Raw genomic sequence first — 22,836 nt, 5'->3', positions numbered from 1 at the left:
TTTTCTCCAGAACTGAGTCCTCTCAGAACTCTACTGTTCTCGGGTTCAGTAAAGCCGTTCCTCCAAGGAATAAAGATTAAATGGTTGTTAGACCATTTCAGGAGGGAGACTTGTGATCTCACAACATGATTGCTCACTTGTTTCCTCTTCCCCATAAAATTAATCGGAAAAATGCCTGAACTGCCCAGTAAAAGTCCTTAGAAGACAGATCAAGTGCATCACAGCATTTCCACGAACATTTGGCACAGTGTATGTTATTCATATCCTTATGAAATAGCAATGAATCCAGTCACTGCCCACTTGCTCTTTCCCCAGAGGGACAGGCAAGATTCCCCTGTGACACAGAAATGTCACAGCTTCACCAAGGCTCCATTAAAGAAAGAAGAGTGGCTCAAATAGGTGAAGATGGAGCAAAAGCTCCCCAGTCTGCACTGAAGGAAGTCTGGGCATGTGGATGCTGATTAAAACTGGCCTCTTGCTGTCTATGTGGAAATCTGACTGAATTCAGGGCGCCTGGCTTTGACATGTGCTACAAATGAACAGCACAATAAATACTACATTTTATTACCAGTTTAGCTTCATAACAAGAACCTCCACTGCAGGTGGTGATTCAAGTTTAAAAAAGGTAGTAACGTAAAGGTACTAAAAAAGAGGAGTGAAGCTAAGTGGACGTTCAATTGCAACCCTAGCATCTCACAGCTTCCAAGATGCAACCCTAGCATCTCACAGCTTCCATTTTGCTTTTTCTTCCACAGATTTTCCACGTGCACCACTTGACTTTCACCATTTCCTGCAATCTCAGCAACAGATTTTCACGCTTAAAGGTGTAGAAGGGAAACTATCTGGAAACAGCCTCAAAGCACACCAAGCGGATGGAGAGCTAATACATATTTAGCCCTTCAAAGGCTGAATTTTTGCAATTTTGCAGAAATCCGCAGCAAAATCTGACAGTTTTCTTTGATCAAACAGTAACTCCATGGAAGCAAAATGCTGCAGCCATGATTTTTCCACAGTGCTGTAGATGGCACCAGCAGTATTGGGTTAAAGGCAGCGCTTCCAACATAGATAAGTAATTTCTAACACACAGAAATTGGAAAAGCCTCCAGCATGAAAACAATATTAAAGATTGAACCTTCTGGGAAAGACACGTGGTATTTGTCTGGCAAAACTGCTGCCAGCTATCCGACACTGTAATTGTAGAACATTAAGTTTTATCCCAAATGCCAAGCATAAGTGATGCTCCTGTATGATGTGACACAGCTTCCTTTCCTTCTGGAGGAAACCTAGATCATCTTCAGCAGCACCTGCAAGCACAGGGTGACCTCAACCAGCCTCCAGGAGGACATTCATGTATTTATAATTCGACTGTGGTACTGCAGCATCGAGATGATGGGTTTCTATATAGAAAGTAGCTTGACACTGGAAACCAGCAGTGCAACCTAGCAAAGACTGGGTTCTGTAGTCTTTAATTTTGATATAGGTAGTTCAGGCAACCCCAGCTATGTGCAGGTGGTTGTCTTGTATAGATCTAGCTAGGCTTAAAGGCTGCACCCACTGCAGTTGCACAACCACATGGTAATGATTCTCCTTGTAGGGTTAAAGTTTGTAAAAGACTAACTTACTTGGGGGTTTAAGCCTTGTTTTCAAAGACAAGTTGCAATCAGATTTACAAAAATGCTCCAGGCATTTAAAATGTCTGCTGGGATTTATGAAAACACCCAAGCAGATAGCAGATTAAGGTGCTAAATGTTTTTAAATGTAACCCATGACCTATGTTAGATCTGTGTCCAAGGTTTGGCAGAATCACCCACGGGAACCTCAAATTTTCTCTCTCTTTCTATTCTCATTTCTTCCACTGAGTATTACTTTTCCCTCTGGGACACATACATTATATTCTGTTTAAGTATTACAGCCTGAGATCTGGACCATGTACCTTTGGGTTCTGATATTTTAAGGAAGCATGCTCTGATTTGGAACACCTGGACTGTATTCGCTATGGGAATATTAAGTTGTATGCCAATGACAATAAATGCTGGCTGGCATTTTTGTAACTTCAAACCTCTCACGAACCATTTCAGAGAGCTTGGCTGCTCATCCATTTACCATGCAGTTTGTTAAGTGGGCAGCCTGACAGTCACAGTAACACAGCTCCACTTTTTTGTAACAGCTTTAGGACACCATTTCTTAAATCAAGACAATGCCTTTGAAGTTAGTGAGAGAAGAAGGCAATGCTGGCTTTGTTACTGCAATCAGAAATGCAAGTTAAAAGTATGCATGCTAATTGTCAAGACTGTTACCATATAATTAGCATACATAGTCTGTACCCAAATTAAGAACTCCCTTGGAAGCTTATTATGTCCTAATATATACCCAGCACATATATACATACAGCTGTACTCTGACCCATACTCGCATTTCTTAGCAGCAGTGAGAAGCTGCATGAAGATCAATGCTAATCTAGATAAACAATGTGTCTTCAGAAATCTGTTCCACATATTAGACAGTAGGCAATGCATGAAAAGACTCCAGGCTGATGTGAGTGTCCCTCTACTGAGAAACCTTTTAAGAGGAGAGATACTGCTCCATGCATCTGCATCTACTCTGAACTTCCAGAGCTTCTCTTCACACTCTCTTCAGCCTCAACCTTCAATGCTTCCTTCAGAGCTTCAGGTATGTGTCTACAGCTTATGTTTTAACAATTGTCATGTCTTCTGTGATGGTATCAGGCTAACACACAACCCACGCTAAGGACAAGGGCTTAAGCCAGCTCTGCTGCATTTTCCCTTTGTGGGAAGAGAGCACAGGGGACGTGCAGTGTGCTCAGCCACATGTAATGATCCCTGAGTTTTCTGCATCCTGCCTGTGGGTCAGGACTGCAGTAGATCAAGGAAGGCTAACACAAATAGTCAGCATTACAACTCAAATTTATCAGACATTATTTCAAGGGTATAATTGCAAATACAGCAGCTGAACATCCGGCATGTGTCTTGGGACCATGGGATAGGCAGAAAGCAGACTGACAATATCCACTGCTGCCTCTCATTTTTAACTCCTCAGTTTTGTGTGCCTGGGGCCACCACAACTTTGAAATATCTGCCTTATTTTTATTAGTATTCTTCTGTTAGCACTTTTCTTCGTATTTTTCAATAATATTCATTAGAAATTACTTGGACTTTGTGCAAGAAAAGTCTGTGTTTCACACAAGTAAACAAACCTTTATTAAAAGCTGTCCTATTAATTACACTTCTGTGACTGTGACAAGGTAAACCAAAAATAGAGTAGTGAAAAACAGAACCTTGAAAACATAGTCACTGGGACCAGTCATAAGATGAGGCATGAGAAACATCCGGCTCCAATGTCTGGGTACTTTGGTGCTAACTACCAGACAGACCAGCAGAACGTACAACAAACAGCCCATAGTCCCACCTGACATAAATCAATGTGATATCCTGGAGATGAATTGCATTGTTCCTCTGTCTGAATTTGGACCTGCTAATCCAAACATCCTCTCAGCATCACCACTACACAAGTAGCAGGTGCTCACCAGCTTTTACAAACAGAAGCTACTTGTCTAAGGCTCCCAAAGAATTCAGTAGTTGGCCATTTCCTAATTAAACTGAACATGATGCTGCCGAAATACTGCAAAAGTATTAGAGATAGCTGCATTAAGGAGCTACTGGAAAGGAATCTCCTATAAATAGTGGGAAATACCAAGGAGGAAGAGTCCTTTAAGGGACTGCTTCACATGCATGCACAAACAAACGTGGTAGGTCAGAAGAGAAAAGGATGAACCCCTCAAGGCTACTGAGACAACAGCCAGCTCTGCCTCAAGCAGGAGCTTCCACTCTTTCCTTATACAATCCCCATCTATACAAGTTCACACACAGCAAAACCAAGCCATTGTCATAAATGACATCTCAGCTAACAAGCTCTCTAGTCACCACAACCAAAGATTTTTGCCATCATGCTGTTGTTTATCAAGTCCCTTAAGTGTGAAGTGTTCTTTACAGACTCCTCAAAATATTAGGTGTTAACCCATATGTCTTCATCTCTTCTGGCGGACAGGGATTTTGCCATTTGACTTTTCGCATTCTTTTTTTTTAAACTACAAATCATCTTTAAAAACCCAGGCTAATACTCAGACTCACAGTGTTTTTCAGACTGTTGGTCTCATTGCATTTAGTTAAGCATGTAGTCTGCCTTTTTCAGGTAAACACTGCACTCCTACAAAAAAATTCCAGAGATGCAACAAATGCAGCATATTATTCAACTACGCTAATTTCTTAGAACCTTATACCTTGCTCTTTCATTGTTCTTTGTAACTTGGGATGAAGAAACAAGACATAGCTTAATGCTTTTTTAAACATCTTTATATGTACAGCAAACACCTGCCAAAGACACTCTCTAGTCCCACGTAATACACTGTAATCTTCCTATCTCTCTTTACACGTGTGTAATTCCACTGACTTTAAATAGATCTGCTCTTGTTTCATGCAGGTAGAGAAGTGAAGCAACTGCAGTGGAAGAAAGCCAATTGGAAATGTCATTCATTGAAGGATTAGGCCAATGAATTCCAGGTATTATCTGTTACAGCAGCTCATTACTATTCCAAAACAGACAAGCAGCATTCAAATGCTTTAGGAGAACTAGAAGTACAAATAAAGAGAATTCATGTGAAGTGGTCATAAATAGATACAGAAGAGCGCTCCCTCCAGAACCTGTACTTCACAAACGTGCACCCACTACAATCCTCCTCCTAAAAGCTGTTGTTTTTTTCCACCTCTCCACAAAGATTTAACAGCAGAAGCAACATTGAGAGATCTCTCTGCCAAATTTCACTCTTTTTAAATCATGTGCTAAAGTCCATTTCCTAATGCATTTTAAAGTCATCATATAAACAATGAAAATCCAACATTATTAATCAAATGGTTTATAAAATTCAGCCATTTTCATCAGCCTGTAAACAGGGAGGCTAAATGGAGATATGGCAGGGTCAGCAGCCTGGTATTGAGAGGCCTTGGGCTCAATCTTCCTTTTGAGCCATAGACTTTCTGGGCAAATCACATACTTCCTCCCCAAACTTTACTTTCTCAGTTGTAAAATGTTGAAAGAAAATTAAGTGAGATCCTTAGACATCAGGGTAAGAGAAGAAGCAGGCAGACTGTCCATGGTTTCAAATAACACAATTAGTCTTATATTTTCATCTATTTTTTATAGAATTTTATTTGCTGCTGAATTTAATAAATGCCTGTGACTCTGGATTAGGTTGCCCAAGTATCTCTGCATGACACTATGGTTTGGCTGTACCAAACTGCTATAGAATTAATATAGAATACAATTACCACATGTAAATATTAAAAAAGGCAGTGTTTTAACATCCAGTAACAGGGACACAGTGCTCTGTATAGGTTTGCTCCTCTCTGGTTCCTAAGATGACTGAAAGTAACTCTATCTGTATGGGCATAAGACAACAAAGGGCTGCACTTACTGGCTTTGACAACTCTTCTATATGTGAGAACACATAAAGCCTCCTGCATTTTATTGTTAGCACAGAAGCAGCACTAAGGCAGCTCTCAGCCCATCAAAAAGGTAAATCAGAATAACTCCATCACAGTGTCATTATTCTCTGTAATGGTTTGATGCACTGAGTAAGAGAGGACAGGCAAGCACAGGGACAAATCCCTGTTCACAGTTGCTTATACACTCAAAGCTGTGCCTCAACAGCACACCCTGAACATCTTACCTGTGCCACCAGGATACTGCCCTTGAGGTCAGCAGCTCACTGCACTAACAGCATGGCTGCAGCACCAGGGAAGAGCAACGCTTTTTCTTACCCAAATTGAACACAGCATACCCCAGATTTTGCTGTTTTAAGGGTCCAGTTCAGAATGTCCTTTCTGTTTGGAAAGTCATTTATGTTGCATAAGCATACGCTCAAGTAATGAAAGAGTGGAAAAGCACACTAGCAAAAAATGTATCAATACCAGCATCTGGCTCAGCTTGTCGCCACGTTTTTACAGCTAGAGTTGAAAGTCAGTCCATGGTTCAGCCTGGGGCTGTCACAGAGCTTGTAATGTCTACTCAAGAGGAAAGAGTAGCAGAAACAGAGCCCTTCCTGTACCTTTTGGTTCCCATCCCATCAGATGCCAAGCAGCCCCAACCCCTCCTGAAGCCAAGACAGCTCAGAGGGAGAACTCAGCTGTCTTCCAGTAATAGCTGAAAATACACTGACTCCTCTCCAGAGTAACAAATTCTACACTAGACAACACTCCTTTATCAGTGTATTAAAACATATTATTCGTGCAGTCGCACTCAATGCTAGGATAAAATAAGTTCAGTCATGCCTAGTCCAGCAATACTAAAAGCAGTATCAACACCAAACACTAAGGCTGTACAATGATAACAGCAAGATGATTTATTATATACTGAAGAAGAAAAACAAAAACAAAAAGCAACCTCCCTCATGGGGATCATACAATATAAAGAAAATAAGGACAAATGTACAAAACCAACCTGACAAGAAGGCTCTAGATGAAACATGTTCAAAGCACTTGCAAATGTCACTGGACAGATGCAGAAGGAAATTAAATTGAGTCATTTTTCCCTGCAACACACAAACTGAACAACTGATTTTGTTTCTTAAAATCCACAGTCCTGCCTTTACCTGCAGATACTTCACATAAAACACACAATTTTAGTTGTGATACATTTTTTAAAGGACAGATTCCCAGAACTATTGTTTGACCACATTTATTTCAAAGTGGATTTTATTTTCACTTCCAGCTTTATGCATGAGGCAAAGAAGCCAGATCAGCTCAAAACAACAGGAGCTAAGCCATCTCATCCAGAGCAATCTTGTATATATGGTTGTAAAATTTAAAAAACATACCACAAACCAAAAAACACATATATGAGAAAACAACATCAATATGAAATTCCTGAAGGGTTTCAAGGCTTGCTCCTACTCAACTGAAGTTAATGCACTTGAAATTATTTCAGACAGAGCAAGATCAAATCCTTACCTAATCAAATACACATTCCTCAAAAAGCAAAACCTTAAGAGTGTTGTAACCCAAACACAGAAGTAAAAGACAAATTTTAGCCACGTACCTTGCCTGGCACTAGCCAACATAATACATTTACCTCCGGTATTTTATTTACTCCTGACCTGGGCAAGATTCCCACTGGTTACAGTGCATATTACTTAAATAACGTAGCAAAAGGACATCATGCATTAGTAAGGTAAAATATGAACCCGTGCTTACAGCAATAGGTTTCCCTTCTAATGCCCTATAATGAGCATCTAGAAAAGGAAAAGACAAGAAGCTTTACAGAAAAAAATCTGCACTTAGTTACACTGATGACCATCCTAAGCAACTCCACAGAAGTTTTCAGGGTTCATTTTGATGTACATGAAGAAAGCAGAAAGTCAAAAATTGACCAGTATTGGGCAAGATTATAGCACATCTACTATTAGTGCAGAATGCAAAATAACAGCTAATGCTTAATACAAACAAAATAGTATCACTTTCAAACTCCTCACAAATACATGGATTCCACATAGGTTACTTCCTCACCTTAAAACAAATGCTTAAATCTAGTATGAATTTCATATGTGTCTAAAAATGTCATCCCATATCAAAGGAATGGGAGGGGAACAAACAAAAAAAAGAAATGGACATTTAAGAGAGAGTTGCAAGGAAATTCCCACTTTGTTTGGTATGAAAAGAAACAAAGAAGATCCACTGACTGGATTTGGGGTTTTAATTCATTTGTTTTGGGGTGGGTTTTGTTGTTTGTGGATTTTTTTTTGCATTAAGGGAAAGAAAACAATACGTATGTGGGAGGGAAAACATTTTCACAAATATAATAAATACCAGTTCTGATCCAAAAGCAAAGTGCGACATTGAGTTTTCCATTTAAACAAAAACAACCTACAGAATAATGCCTTAAATATTAACAAATCTATTAGTGGTCAGCACAGTAAAATAAATATGAACACAATGATTTATATTTTGTTTCTAGCAGCAACAGTTACTAACCTACTGGCCAATGTGACAGCTTCACAAAAGTCCTGTTTCTTGGGTTCGGTATTTTGTTTAACATGAAAAAAGATTAATTGGGGAAAATGGTACTACAGCTGTACGGTATTGTCCCCAGCCCATCTATGTCAAGTCGGGTTTGGTCAGGACATGTTTTCAATATGTGTTTTGAACACTGATTTATAGAACAGCTTTGAACTTCACAAGAAAAACAAATAAAAAAAGAAGGCAGGATCCCCCCAGTTTCTCCATCTGACAGTAGGAGTTTGGATTGTCCTGAACCCTAAAGATATTAGTGAAGTGGGGTGTTTTCTCTTTGCAGTCAACAATTTTCTATGCTAGAGAGAGAGTAGGAAGATCACAAACTGTTAAGCAATGCTGAAGAGGGAAAGGAAAGCTTTGGTCACTTGTAGGGAAAGGCTGCAAAAGAGTTCTGGGGCAAAGCGAGTCTCAGCTGCTTACCCCAGCAAGAAATATCTTTCCTCCCATGTAGGAAACCTGTCCTACACTTGTCACTTGAGTCACGCTATCTGCTTTATGCCTGTTACAAGACCTACCACTTTGAAATTTCCCTTGTTGCATTCCCTTGAACAAAAGCAGATACAGACCTCTCTCTTCAGGGTAGACTCAAGCCATTCCTCAAATTCAGATGTGGCCCATGCAGAGAGGAGCCTGCAGGGCTTCACAACTCATTCACACACGATCCCAAATGCACTAGCACTGGCATGTTGCGGCAGGTTTGCACCAGTTGTTACTAGGAGGTAACAGCATGCGGAGCGATCCGAGTTTTGACACCTCTGTCAGTCACTGGAAATGCCAAATGAGGAGCAGATCACTGGGCTGGGAGCAGGGGCAGCAACCAAAGCACAGTGGTGAACAGCTGATTTTTGGGACACATGAAAGCAAGCAAAAATGCCTTCCTAGCCCAAGCAAAAAACTTGACAACATTAGTACCTACAGCTCCTCCAGTTCGTATTTCACAATATTGTTGTTCTGCTACTAACTGCAGCCTGTGGGAAACGCCACACTGTAACTTGCAGCAAGGGGGATGTTTAACCGTAATGCAGGGATTGCTCTGGTGAAGCAGTATGGTAAGGCTCATCCAATTCCCTCTGTCCCTGTACAGTGGTGTCAAACTGCCAAAACAAAAGGCAGAATACAAAGAGAAAACCAGAGCCCTTGTTTGACTGCAGAAGATGAAGGGAAAAAGCTGATGAAAGATTTTTGCAAGGGGAATATTCTTCAAGGCTGCACAGAGGATGAGCCAGGAGCAGGAAAGCACAGAAGAAACGGACTTACAGGCTGTCAAAAGTGCTCAATTAGTGCTTTGCAACTTGGACACATGTCCTCCTACCTTCTAACGTGTTTCAGTGCACAAACCCTTGGGCTTTGCACAAAGGAGGGAGGGAATCCCAGTCAAGAAGATGCCCATTGCTATGCCTGTATCTGCAGGGCAACGATCACCATGGAATCATGCAGAGGGGTGCTTTTGTCCACTATGCAAGAGTTCACTTTGACTGCATTTAGGAAGACTGCATTAAGGTTGTACCTGACGCTCTCAGGTAGCTAAAGATAACAATACTCAATCTCTGAGGAGCAGCCAAGTGCAAGAAACCTTTCTGAGGTGAACTAGGAAGATGAAAAAAAATATCTGGATTTTTGGTTAGTTTATTCATTTTTCATTTTTTTTTTTAAGGCAAGCAGAAAATCCTCCTTCAATGCAAGAGGCAGGATCAGAATGGCAAAAAGGAAAAAAAAAAAGGTGGTGCTGGGGAGCTACCTTCACCATTACAAAGTAGGTAGAATTTATCCCTGGTAAAATGCTACTGAAACCAATGGAGCTGCATTTAATTCAATGTAATGCCTAAAGAGGAATGAGAGACAAGCCATGATGCTTCATTTACCCCTGCTGTGCACCTGCCACTAAAGTCAATGAAGCTTTACCAGCATACAGCTATAGCAGCACAGTGGTGAATCAGGTCCAACAGGGGTTACCTACATTCTGCACTTGCCACTGAAGCCAATGTTTTAGAAACATTGTGAACTGGATTCCAAGCACAGCTCCTCACATCTACCCAAATAAGCAGAAAAATAAATGTCAGCCCTACTTCTGTTCCTTATCCCCTTTCTACTTTCGCTAAGAAAAATCAAAGCAGGCACACCTTTGGGCTTGTCTGTCCTTAAAAAAGGTGCTTAACAAATTTCATGAATACTTCCGTATGGCCAAAAAGCTGTTACTCAAACAATCATCACCCCTGACATTTACATTCTACCTAACTTTGGATTTTTGATGGTCCCTAAAACAGCGAAGTTTACATCAAGGAATGGAATTAAAACCCATCCTGAGATGGGAAAAGATAGAGGGGAAAAAAATCATCCAATATTGGTAGCTCTAGTGCAAAGGAGTATTTCAGCTCTCCTCTATAACACCTATTGGGCTTTGTCCAGGGAATGACATGAAAGTGAGACACACCAGTACCTGCTCCCCAGGGTCCATGCAGCCCTGCTCCCCAGAGTAATAGAGCTGTGGGCCAGAGACCAACACTTGCAAAAAAAATTACAGCTGACAGCTCCTTTCAACCGATTCTCAACCCTACTCAGTCTAAGGCAGAATCAGAGCAGAGCACGTATAACCTGAGCAGGTTTGCTTTCCAATTCACTTCATTGAGCCACTGAGATCCCCACATACTCTCTTCAGGGAGATGAGGTACAGCCATGATGTATTAAGGTGACCAGTCAACAACATTGAGAATCTTTTTTCACTGTTAACTGGTAGAATAGAGTATTTCTGAATCGGGCTGTATCAGCTGATATCCAATGTCAGATGTTCAAATGAAATCTGCATCGCAAAGGAAGCGGTAAGACACAAGACTCTCCAATGTCTTACACAGCTTTTCTACAGCAATGTGGAAAGAATATACTCTGGGCTGCTAATGGGAGCCACAAGCAGCAATTTGTGGGCAAGTACACCACCTAATTCATTCACTCACAGGCCCCATTCCTGCCTCTCTTTTATAAGCTGCCCAGAGATTCAGTCTGCTTTAGGGAGGCATTCTGGAGCACTGCTCTCTGGTATGCAAACAGGGGGAGTAGGCTTTGCACATGGTCCACCTGTGTGGTAGAACCACAGAGGTTCCCAGCACTTCTGGGCTTTGCATATTCATGCAGAACGCTGAGGAGCAGACAAAGTCCTCCCTGCCACTCAATACAACGAAGAGCCTTAGATAATTAGCAAACAAACATCAAAAACACTCATGTCCTGCACAGTGTCATCCTGCCAACTATGACAGAAAAAAAATCTAACCATACCATTAAGTTTGCAGGTGTTACATGTACAGCTCGAGAGCATACTCCTATCAAAGGGAGCACAAAGCAGGGCATGTGGCAAACAGCAGGCAAGAGACAAGCTGCTCTATTTGCAAATTACTACCAAGGGTGGCGCATCATTGTACATAGCCTAGGTTCTCCATCTCATTCCTATACCGCTGTTCAGACACCTTGCTTTTATGCTGTTTGCTTTCTAAGTGCTGTCTGAACTCCATCTCTTCACTGGCCCCGGCGTTGCACATGGAGCAGTAGAACTGGCCACTGGGGGTGACACACATGGCCAGATCCCGAGGAATCCTCTGGCGTGAGCGGGGATTGAAGTAGGGACCTGAGGAGTCAACAGAAAAGCCTGTTTTACCTACAAGAAAGAAAAGCTTGAGGCAGCTCAGTGACAACTTCTAAACCCAACAAACTATTAAAAAGCAGTCAAAGATTAGCTTCCTCAGCTGAGCCTGAACTTTATTTTCCTATGGCTTTTCCACTGAGATCCAGATTTACAGGGATATAGGACACCAGGGAGCAGTACTTGCTGGTATTTTCTAAAGCAGTAGAGTGGGCTTAGTGCCCCAGTCTTATTCAGAATCAATAGGAATTTGAAAATTAGAAATAATTTAAGTGATGAATCGTTTCTTTATTTCTTAACCTTCCCATTCCAGAATTAGAACAATCTTTTGATTAAATTGCCTCACTTTAAAATTATCACAAAATAATATTTAATAGAACTTTAGAAGATTTATCTTTTCCACATGACAGTGATTAGAATGACGCAATTAAACCAGGCTTCACAAGGAATCAGGATTTAAACTAATATGTGCTCCTAACGCAAAATAAAAAAGATGCTGGGATGGACACTACAAAACACGGTTTAAATCATAGTAAAGAGGCAAAGTTAGTCTCTAATACCTGAAGAAGGACTCCACTCTAGGAACAGATGGTCCTGGAGGGAGGCTAACATGCTTTCTCATTCTGGTCATGAGACTGCAAGTACAGGTTGATGTGCTACAGCAGGAGTTAAAGCACCTGGTCACTTGCCATGAAAATAAAGCAGGAAAGTTGTTACCACTTAGAGTGGCCTTAGAGATAGGCAGATGGTAAATTACATACATACAGACTAAGAAAATGAACCAACAAGCAGGCTGACAAAACAAAGCAACTCCAGCAGCTGGGAAAACACAGGCAGGCATGAAGGATAAGCAGAGCTACGACCAGCTCCTTTCACAACCTGTCTTTGCTAAAACAGACCTCAGCAAAGAAGAAAAGCAAGTCTGCTTATTATTCATTATTATTCCAACTATAGAACAGATGCAACTCAGTTACCTGTGTTGTTTTGAACCATATACATATTTCTTCTGTTCTGCATCATTTTATATTCATTCCCTTCTTTCCTTGCCCTTCGTTTGCCTAGTTCTGATGCATCCCTGAAGATTAAACAAATGAACAGCTGTAATTCAGTTTTCTGAGGAAAAAAAAAAAGCCAGAGACACTGCCACATGCTTTCACAGCCTGAGCGTGAAGTTGAACAATACCTACGAGAATGAGTTACTCTGTGCTTCTGCAAGACGCAGCCGCTTGGCATGATTTTTCCCTTGGTAGTGAGCCTGTGCCACAGCTGGAGAACTAAATGAGGCATCACAAAGCTTGCAGTAATCATTCTCTGTGGCCAAGATCACTCGACCACCTGGTTTACTGGATCCCATCTAGCAGCAAAAGGAAAGAGAGCATATGAAACGCAAGAAGGTTAAATTGTTGAAATATCTGAATCACAGGGACTGAGATCAGTATCACCACCAGGCAGCAAGAGAGCTGGAATTAGAGCATATGGATTAGGGCACTCTCAAGTAACTCCCCAAAGTGTTCTTACACAAACTTTTTTTCCCTGCCTCAGCCTCCAGAAGAATCTGCAAAATTGAGATCTAGGCAAATCCCTAGCCTCATATGGAGAGGAAAGCACTGTGAACAAACACCCTGTACCTTTGCCATAGCTACAGAGGCTTGTTTACTCCACAGCAATGATTTATTTCCTCTACTCCTGATTGCTGAGAACTGATGAACAGTAACATTCACACTAAGGAAGACCCACCAAAACGTAAAGGTGCTCCTCTCTCCTATTTACAGTGTACCTAATCTCTGTGCGGTATTCTGTCCTTACACAGCTCCCTGACCACATGAAAAGATAAAAAAGAAACAACAAAACAATAGCAGACATGCCAAACCTCTGATCCTTACCCTTCAGATAGGAGGGCACCTGGATCAAGACTTCAGAGGAAGAACCCAGCCTCACATGGGTAGCTCCTGCCATATGAAGAATACCTTGCGTGTCTAGTCAGATCACACACTGATTGGGGCAGCAACCATGTTTCCTCAATGCGTATCATCCAGAAAAATGTGCTTTGTGAACAGTGCAGCTGCAGTGATTCATACAGCAATGTCACTGCAGCATTTGCCAAGTTGAGTTTTTTTCACATCTGCTTTGATACTGTGCAAGCTTATAGACACAAACACACAATTCTGACTTCCACCTTACATGAATGCTCATGTAGTCCCAGAGCAGTCCTTTTATTGCCATGGACCATTTCCTCCATCAAAACCCACATCAGATACCCTGGTAGGTACAGAACCCACATCCCGCTATCTAGGACTGGACCTCATGTCATCCCAATTAAGTTCTGTGAGTTCTGAATGGTTAGGGTTAGAAAGAACCTTAGGATCATCTAGTTCCAACCCCGCTGCCATGGGTAAGGGCACCTCACACTAGACATGTCCATTTACATGGAACCAATTCTCCCTCTGGCAGCTCCAGCAACATGTTCATCTGCCACTTACAGATGCTCTTTACTTTGCGCAGCTTTGATCTCTGCAGCCGAGCTTCTAGAAGAAGAAAGCAAAAATCATCTCTTTTGCCTCTAATGGGCCCAAGACAGAATTAATCTGGATCACTGAGAGAACAACCTGTTTACCCTACACACAGGAACGATCACCTCAAAAGGAACAATGTAAGAGGAATTAGCCAACAGCCCTGGGCAATGGGTGTAGGAGCACCTAAGCACTTTTTCCTTGCAGGCTTCCCTCATGCAATGAAGGGATGATTGTGCAGAGCAGATGCCACACCCTCCTGTCCAAATCCAGCTCCAGCAATGCTGTTTTATACCTGCCCTTAACCATACTCAGCAGCACATCAGATTTACTAGGAATCAATGTATTTGCCATGCAGAAATAGACTATTTCAAGTCCAATATTCTGCTGCGACAGCAGATCAATACCTGCATCTTCAAAGGAAAGCAAACAGCTCACAACAGGATGTTTCCATCCTCCTGTGCCATCAACACATCCCAACTCCTGTGGTAATCCTCAGAACATGAGATCTAGTTATCCTTACTGGGGGTTAAGTGACAAGTAAGCAGCACGATCTCAGTCACCCTCCCCTGCCTTACCTGAGTTGGAAGAGAGACAATCTGAGGTGGGGCAGGCTCAACCAAATTACTCATTCTGGCAGATGCTGGACAGCTATTGGCAGCATAGTAATTTCGGAGTTTTTTACTGTGGTTTTTACCCTGGAACAAGAACCCAGATTAATCACTGTTCTAATGATAGCATCTTACACTGAAAGAAAAAGGATCCAAAGACCAAAATAAGAAAATGGCCATGAAAATGGCAACTCAGGTAAAGGAGCTATCACTCAGAAAATAACTCTGAACTTGAGAGATGCTGGAATCTCCCCGTTCTCCCAGATGAGAATCACCCAGCATGATTTGGCCTCGTTTTCAACTAATTTTCCCAAATCAGTAAGGTTACAATTAGTTCATAATCTGTTTGCATTTCACATAAACCCAGTATTTCACACTTTAAACATGAAACATTGCTTTGCATAGTTTTAGCCTGAACACATACAATTCTTCATGACAGTGCAAGTATGAGTTAAAACATGAGATTGAATGTAAAACCCCCTATGTCATATTTTATTTTTCCTTGGAAAACATACACTATAGCTCTTTTTGGTGTCCTGACAGAGCTCCATGAGACTATGTACATGCATTGTGGATATATAGTAAGGCATATGTGTAAATGCAAGTTATGTAGGATAAATGCACTTCTGTCCCCCCTCATGGCAGACATACTCCAGAAATTAGTGTAACACTAACTCATGCTACCCCTTCACTAGAGGGATACCACTTTTTCAGGGCCAACAGCAAATCTGAGATCCAGGTCTGGTGCCCTAAGGATACGGACAACCACTCTTTTGGATTCACTGGTAGAGAAGGTCACCATATCTCACACAAATATAGCACTAGGCAGAGAGGGTACTAGTAAAAAGGGGTAATGTAAGACAACGACATATTCAGTCTCTCAGCAAAGAAGTATAGGCAAATAGTCCCCAACCTATTTTAGACAAATTAACCAGATCAGCTTGAACAAAATTTATTTGATCTGAGCTGACCCAGCTGATGGGAGTGTTTGCATAAATGGCACCAACACATCAGTGGTGTGCATAATCTCAGCAAGGAGACAGTAATAAACACCTGCAGCAGCCCCCCTTCCTAGTGAACAGCTGGATCCAGCAGAAAACATCTGTTCAGGCCGTACAAAATCATGTCTGTGGAATGAGAAGTTCAAGTTTATTGGAAGAGGTGAAAAATGAGTTGCATAAAACAAAGGAAACATCAGTGTCTGCTTTTTCACCCATGCCATCTTGGTACTACTTCTCTGTGGACAAAGCTTTTGCAAAACGCTCCAGTGATGACACCTTAAATAAAATCACTGCAGCACATCCGAATGATCAGCAAATTCAAACAGGGTGAAGACATGTCTACAGAGCAGCCATAGTCCATTAAATGGTGCAGAGGTAGCTCCAGGTGAGCTAATTCAAATGCTGCTGCTGCTGTGCAGCCACCTTACACTCAAAATTCCTTTGAGGGGGGTTCACCCTTGTGCATTAGCCCATGTTTAGCTCTGTGCTACCACAGCAATGCTACTGGCAGTGAACATGGCAGCACAGGTACGTCTACACAAGCTGCAGATGCAGCAGCCCTGAAAGCTGTGCCTTCTGCTACTCTCCTTACCTGGTAATGAGCCTGGGCTTGTTGTGCTGAATTCAGAGTGACATTGCAAAGCTTACAGCACAGAGGCTTACATAGTTCCTCCAGTACAGGGTCCTGCTCCACCACCTTTGCAAGCTCTTCTTCTTGTGTGTGATGAAAGGAAGGCCCCAGTCCAAGAGATTTTGGTGGGGACAATGGTGAGGTGGCTTTTGGCCTTGTAGCCACTGACATAGGAAGAGATGAAGGCTTCTCAGAATGAGGAAGAAGTCCTGCTTGCTGTAGAAGAATCATTGGCCAGGAAGACTGTGGGCATGCAACTTCTGAAGGATGAGGAGTCGTCTTCAGATCTAGACCAGAGACACACAAATGCTGAAATAAGCAGCGCTAACAAGAAGATTGACCATCCCGGGGACAAATTCTGAAACTTCATTGCCTCTACCTTATGACTTTTCACAATGCCAAAAAGGATGAAGTCAGTTTATAACACTTTATCCCACAGGAACAGCAGCATCCCAGACAAGCAAGGACAGATTAAAAGATACACATGTAAGGGGAATGAATCCAAAACGTAGTTGTTAGTACCCCATGGCACCCTCCTGGAGTACTAATCACCCATAGTGCTCAACCAACAGCATGCACATCTCACTGCTCCGTGACCATAAGATGTGACATACAACCTGCACAGCACATACAGCTGTGTTAATGGGAATAAGAGGCATCCAGCTGTTAGCCACATCCTCTTTTGGCAGCTCAAGGTCAAGCTCAGACTCCAAAACTTAAACAAGTATTACAAGAACTTGCCAATGATGTACTGATGTACAAAGATCTACAAGTATAAGCCGACAATGACTTAAAATGAAAATGAACCCAAATATTTCAAAATAAATTATATATAGGTATATATAAAATACATACCCACATACACATCATCCCTCAATTACTCCTTCCTGAGGAAAGATATTATACAGTTTACTTTTCTCAAGTAAATCAACAAAAGTGGACAAGTGAGAATCAACTTGAGCATACCTTACTGTTCACAGTCAAAACTCAAGGGCTCTTTGACATGGTCTTGTAGAATGACCTTGAGCTATTTCTCATGTTTCCTTTGTTAACTATAACCAATGCAACATTTAGAGCCACATCTTCTGCAAAATGGACAGCTTATCCCATGTTAACCTTTATTCAATTATTTCTCAGTTAATGCAAGTTCTTAGAACTGACCCTGCACTTCCAATAAGGAGTTCAGAGAGGCTTATTTAATTAAAAGTCTATAAATCACATTTAAAGCCCCGATGAACATTCCTAGAATAATGCAGAGTAGTGATATTATGAATCAAGGCACAGCTACTTTTGTTAATGTCTTATTAGCTTCTTATCATAACAAATCCTATTCAGTGCTACACTGGGATCAAGAGAAGCATTATCTTGGCCTTTGCAGATCACTTCCAGCTAGGGCTGCATTGGTAGCAACTATGTTTACGCTATGGGCTTTGTTCATTTGTTTAAGCAAACGGTGAGTCATATCTACATTTTAAAATAACACTTCTGGAAAATTAGGGGAAGGTAAATAAAATGCCAAGAGGAACTCTGCTCCCGAGTCACTTTTGAAAATAGAGTTCAACTTCAAACACATTTAGGAACCTGGAGAAGAGTACAGCATTTATCTGGGATAACTTCTGGAGTTTTCAATGTACTAAAATTAGCAGGAGATAAATACCTTACTATATTCAAACTATGGTAAATCCTAGCTGATGCCTGCATTTTTAGATATTCTATTACCTTTGAAAATCTGGACAGAATCTTTTGTATTAGCAAACATAAAAAATTAAAAAAAATTAATAAAATCAGTGGGACCAAAGTGTTCGAGTGACAAAAGCATTTCTGAAATGTTCACCTCTAAAAATGGACTTCCAAATATTACAAGATTGGAGGCAGTTATTACTATAAACTAAAGGTAAGAAAAAAAAATAAAGGGAAAAAAGAAACCAAAACAAAAAAAATAAGCCAGCATGCATTGCCCTGGGGACAGGCTTTTAAGACAGCAGTAGAGTCACCAGGAGTTTTTATGGTTTTGAACAGCCCGTCACTACCAAAGCTGTGTGAAATTCCAGGAGAACCTAATGTGGTGTCACCATAAAGACAAAATCAAATCCTCTACCATGAAAACTAACTGAAACAAGATAAAATGGAATCCACCACAAAGGAGGAAGGGGGCACACAGGAATGGAGTGGTGCCAACCATCCACCAGCATTCTAAATTCTGTAGTGTGACCTGACTTCTCTCCAACTTTCAGCATATGCGTTCCTGTTTAAACAGAGCTATGGAAGATTTTGCCGTCTTTAGTTTCCTCAAGTAGTACTCTGTAGATAGTCTAATTCATTTCAGTGGGGCTACAGATGGAATATGTTCATGCTCATGACAGTTAAATATATCATAATGCAGGCCTATTGTGGTAGTTTAGATGAGCTATGCATGCAGGTAAGCATGCCATCCAATTTCATAGTTTTATTACACCAGCATATTGGGCCTCCTACCTTAAAATGGGAGTAAATTATAGCTAAATACTTCACAGAGCAATATAAAGAGATCTGCAGTAAATGGCAGTTGGGATCCATCTGCTTAATTTTGCATGAGTGTTTGTTGCACTTAGTCTTCCATATGCAACTGTCACTGATGGGATCTGCCATATACAAGAGAGGACACAGTACTTAGAGGATCTGCACACACAGGGGAAAAGGTATAATGTAATATCGTTAGAAAATCTTTAATTGTAAAGTCATTTACTGATTCTTAGCGTAAGCAGTAATCTGAAGGTAAAATTAATGCTATATGGGTAATTTTGGTTCTAATGGTTCCAATTTTAAAATTAGAACCTCTTGACTTGGCACAGGCAGCTGATTTACTTCTAACAGTGACCTTTCACCACTGAAATTGTTCAAATTATGTTGATTTCTTTCTTACAGATATTATTTAAGAGGGGAAATAAAAAAAAAAAACAAAACTAAAAAAAATCTAATTCAGCTTATTTACATGCTCTTTTAACCCTCCACTGCTGGTTGTCACAGATACCCTGTCCAGGAGAAGGTAACAGGACATTTTTGACGCTTCCTTTCCCTTTACATGAGAAGCTGCAAAATCTTTACACCGCAAAACAGCAAGAGAATCTCTGCCACAAAGGACTCATAACAGTACAGCCTGAGGCAGGGTAAGGACCTGCAGCTCTCCAGGGTGAGCTGAGGAGACATTCTGCTCAGGACAGCATCTCTCAGATCTCAGCATGCCTTCTCCTACAAGCTGTACAGGTGGGAATATACTTCCACTCTGTGCCAGTTGTCCTCAGGTGGATACAAGGGAAACAGGGGCACAAGCTCTCCACATTACATTCAGGTGGGGGCATCCCAAGCACAGCATTGAAGAAGACCCAGTCTCCATTCCCCAAGTACCACAGCCTGGTAGTAGCCAGGCACTGCTGCTGGCACAGACAACAGGGAACAACCTCACGAGCTATCAACGGCACATTTCTGGAAAAGGAACTGAAATAGCCTCAAATTTCCATTTGATGGGGAAGGCACATATACACAACATGACCATCCTTGGCTATAAGCATAAACCACAGTGAGACATCTATATGCCATATGTTCCCATCAAAATTAAATTTTAAATGCAGTTAAGGCAGCTAATAACAGTGACAGAAAACTATACAAGCGATGAACAAGTTGTAGGTTTTGTGGTGGTTTTTTTTTCAAGACCAGAAACTTCTCAAGTCCCCTTTTATCTCAGGATATTGACATCACTTAACCTAACTTTCTAACAAGTTTCCCTTTGGCCACAGACTAGGCCTACAGAACTTCACTGTGAAGGGCAAGGTCATTTTATAATGCTGTAATGACAGAAAACAGCACACAAAATCACATCATACACAATTCATCAAGGTATAAGCCCACTAACCCTCTGCTGATGAGGATACACATTTAGTAATCCAGAAACAAGAGGGCATTTAGCAGCTCTTACATCAGCATCAGAAACCACAGTGTAAATCCTGACATCCTGGGCAGACATTTCATAGAGTCAGAGAATAGTTAGGATTGAAAGAGACCTTGAAGATCATCTAATTCAAACTTCCCTGCCATGGGAAGGGCCACCTTCCACTAGACCAGGTTGTTCAAAGCCCCATCCAACCTGGCCTTGAACACTGCCAGGGATGGGGCAGCCACAGCTTCTCTGGGCAACCGGTGCCAGTGTCTCACCACCCTCAAAGTAAAGAGCTTCTTTCTAATGTCTAATCTAAATCTTCCCTCTTCAGCTTAAAGCCATTCCCCCTTGTCCTATTCCTACACACCCTTGTAAGAAGTCCCTCTCCGGCTTTCCTGTAGCCCCTTTAGGCACTGGAAGGCTGCCCGAAGGTCTCCCCAGACATCTCATTTTTGTAAAGCTGCACGCCTTTAAGAATGGGCGATGGGGTCTGAGGAAGAAAGCAAGCCCGGGTATGTACTACCTTGTAAAACCGCAACTTAAGCAACTACTCACAGCACCAACACACGATTTCGGAGACGCAGAAATGAAAACCAGCATAGAGCAGAGGCAGATGCAGAAACCCGCATCACCGAAGCGGCGTAAGCACTCCCGAGCACGGCAGAACACCGCCAGCCCCCGCAATGAAGTACCGACCGGCAAAGCCGACCCCAGCCCCGCTAAAACAACGGCGCCCCGCGCCGAGGCCACGCCGTGTGACCGCCGCGCACACCCCGACCCCCCGCGAACCCCGCCGCACCTACCACCGGGCGGGGGCTAAGGGCGACTGCCCCAGCCCCCAGCGGCACCACAGCCCCGTACGGCTGCACTCAGCGCCCGAGGCCGCAGAAAGAGCCGGGACCGGCAGCGCTGCCGGGGCCAGCTGCAGGAAGTGACGGCAGCGCGGCGGGGAGGGTCCTGAGGCGGGCGCGGAACGTCGTGCGCACCCACCGGCGGTGCGGATAGGGTTTGTTCCGCCGTGGATCGGCAGTGTTGCGGGAAGGGGGGTTTCGCAGCCCTTGCACAGGGGACTTTAGGTGGCGTGGGACCCTGTCGTGGCCCGTGTTTTCTCCTCCGCTCCCAGGTACTTCCCGTCTGACTTCTTCTGAAGTGAGCTCACAGAGCCGCACGGCCGTTGAAACACGGTATTTGGCATTACAGGCTAAAAGGTAGTATAAAAGTTGCTCCAAATACTGAACTGTTCGGTCAGATCACACAGTCATAGAACGGTTTGGGTTGGAAAGGACCTTAAAGCTCTTCTAGTTCCAACCACCCTGCCATGGGCAGGGACACTTTCCAGTAGACCTGGTTGTTCAAAGTCCCGTCCAACCTGGCCTTGAACACTGCCAGGGATGGGGCAGTCATAGTTTCTTAGGCAGCCTGTCTCTGTGTCTCACCTCAAAGTAAAGAGCTTCTTTCTAATGTCTAATCTAAATCTTCCCTCTTCAGTTTAAAGCCATTTCCCCTTGTCCTATTCCTACATGCCCTTGTGAAAAGCCCCTCTCCAGCCTTTTTGTAGGCCCCTTTAGGCATTAGAAGGCTGTTGTAAGCTCTCCCTAGAGCCTTCTACAGGCTGAACAAAACAAATCCTAAACTGAGGTTTTGTATAAGGTCATTTAGTGGTCTTTTATTATTTTTTTTTCCTAGCACCTTTTATTTAAGACAGCAGAAATTGCCATTAACCTGTACCTGCATATGTAAACATCTTCAGTTTACTCCCGCTAATCATAGCCAGGGTTGAGTTAATTTCCCCTCAACCACCGACGGCGGCAGCGTTGGCCTCGCCCTCCCAGATGGGCGGCCCTGCCTCAAAGCACAACAGCATCTGCAGATTTTCCCCCATTGCACTGGAACAGGAAAGCACCGAGATGTCTCTGCAAGCTGAAGCTATCACCAAGACTTCCCGGTAGCAATCAGCCAACCCACCCGAGAACCCATTAGTTAGCCACTAATTTTTGTGAGATCTTAGAAAAATTCACATTTATCGGATACATCACTACAGATGGGAATCACAAACCGCTGCAGCTTCCTGCAAGAGCAGCAAACGGGCGTTTCACAGCCGGTGTGTTAACGGGTGACACCGCTGTCGCACGCTCACTGGGGTGAGCTTTGCTGTCACCGGCGAGGCTGGTGCTCCATCGTCAGTCATCTGCAGCAGCTCAGACTGGCCACGGCAGCGAGTCGAGTGTGTGCTGGCCCCGGGCAACGCTTCAAGAAAGAGAATTCTGCTGCGGTGATAAACACCCCTTGGAAAACATGGTGACTGGCCGAGATGCCTCACTCGTCAACCACTCGGGCCACCCCCGCCACTGCCTCAACGCCAGCCCCACTTGTTGCACCTAATGTTGGCTCCCCCCGAGCCCAGCCGTCTCCGCACCCCTAACCCCTTGCCAGCACGGGCCGACGCTTTAAACGCCAC

At 42.7% G+C, this 22,836-nt stretch overlaps 1 protein-coding gene across 3 annotated transcripts; it reads right to left on the bottom strand.

Moving 5' to 3' along the window:
- Window positions 1-8,616: 8,616 nt before the first annotated feature.
- ZMAT3 (zinc finger matrin-type 3) lies at window positions 8,617-21,339 on the bottom strand. Of its 3 annotated transcripts, none has more exons than XM_061452437.1 (6): window positions 21,178-21,339; window positions 16,427-16,752; window positions 14,801-14,920; window positions 12,900-13,066; window positions 12,687-12,787; window positions 8,617-11,697 (listed from the first exon to the last, which is right to left on the bottom strand). In XM_061452437.1, the coding sequence occupies exons 2-6, from the start codon at window positions 16,694-16,696 to the stop codon at window positions 11,486-11,488; spliced, it is 870 nt and encodes a 289-aa protein (XP_061308421.1). In that variant the 5' UTR covers window positions 16,697-16,752; window positions 21,178-21,339; the 3' UTR covers window positions 8,617-11,485. The 3 variants fall into 3 exon arrangements, with proteins under 3 accessions (XP_061308421.1, XP_061308422.1, XP_061308420.1); XM_061452438.1 differs by having other exon boundaries at window positions 21,185-21,339; XM_061452436.1 differs by having other exon boundaries at window positions 21,182-21,337.
- Window positions 21,340-22,836: the final 1,497 nt, after the last annotated feature.

This window comes from Pezoporus flaviventris, unplaced genomic scaffold (genome assembly GCF_033815535.1).
Source record: "Pezoporus flaviventris isolate CSIRO_AGI_PZ_B2104156 unplaced genomic scaffold, CSIRO_AGI_Pfla_v1 ptg000013l, whole genome shotgun sequence".
In the NCBI taxonomy this organism is placed as follows: domain Eukaryota; kingdom Metazoa; phylum Chordata; class Aves; order Psittaciformes; family Psittacidae; genus Pezoporus; species Pezoporus flaviventris.
The sequence above is the reverse complement of the archived record's forward strand: the minus strand, read 5'-3'. Positions and strand labels throughout refer to the sequence as shown.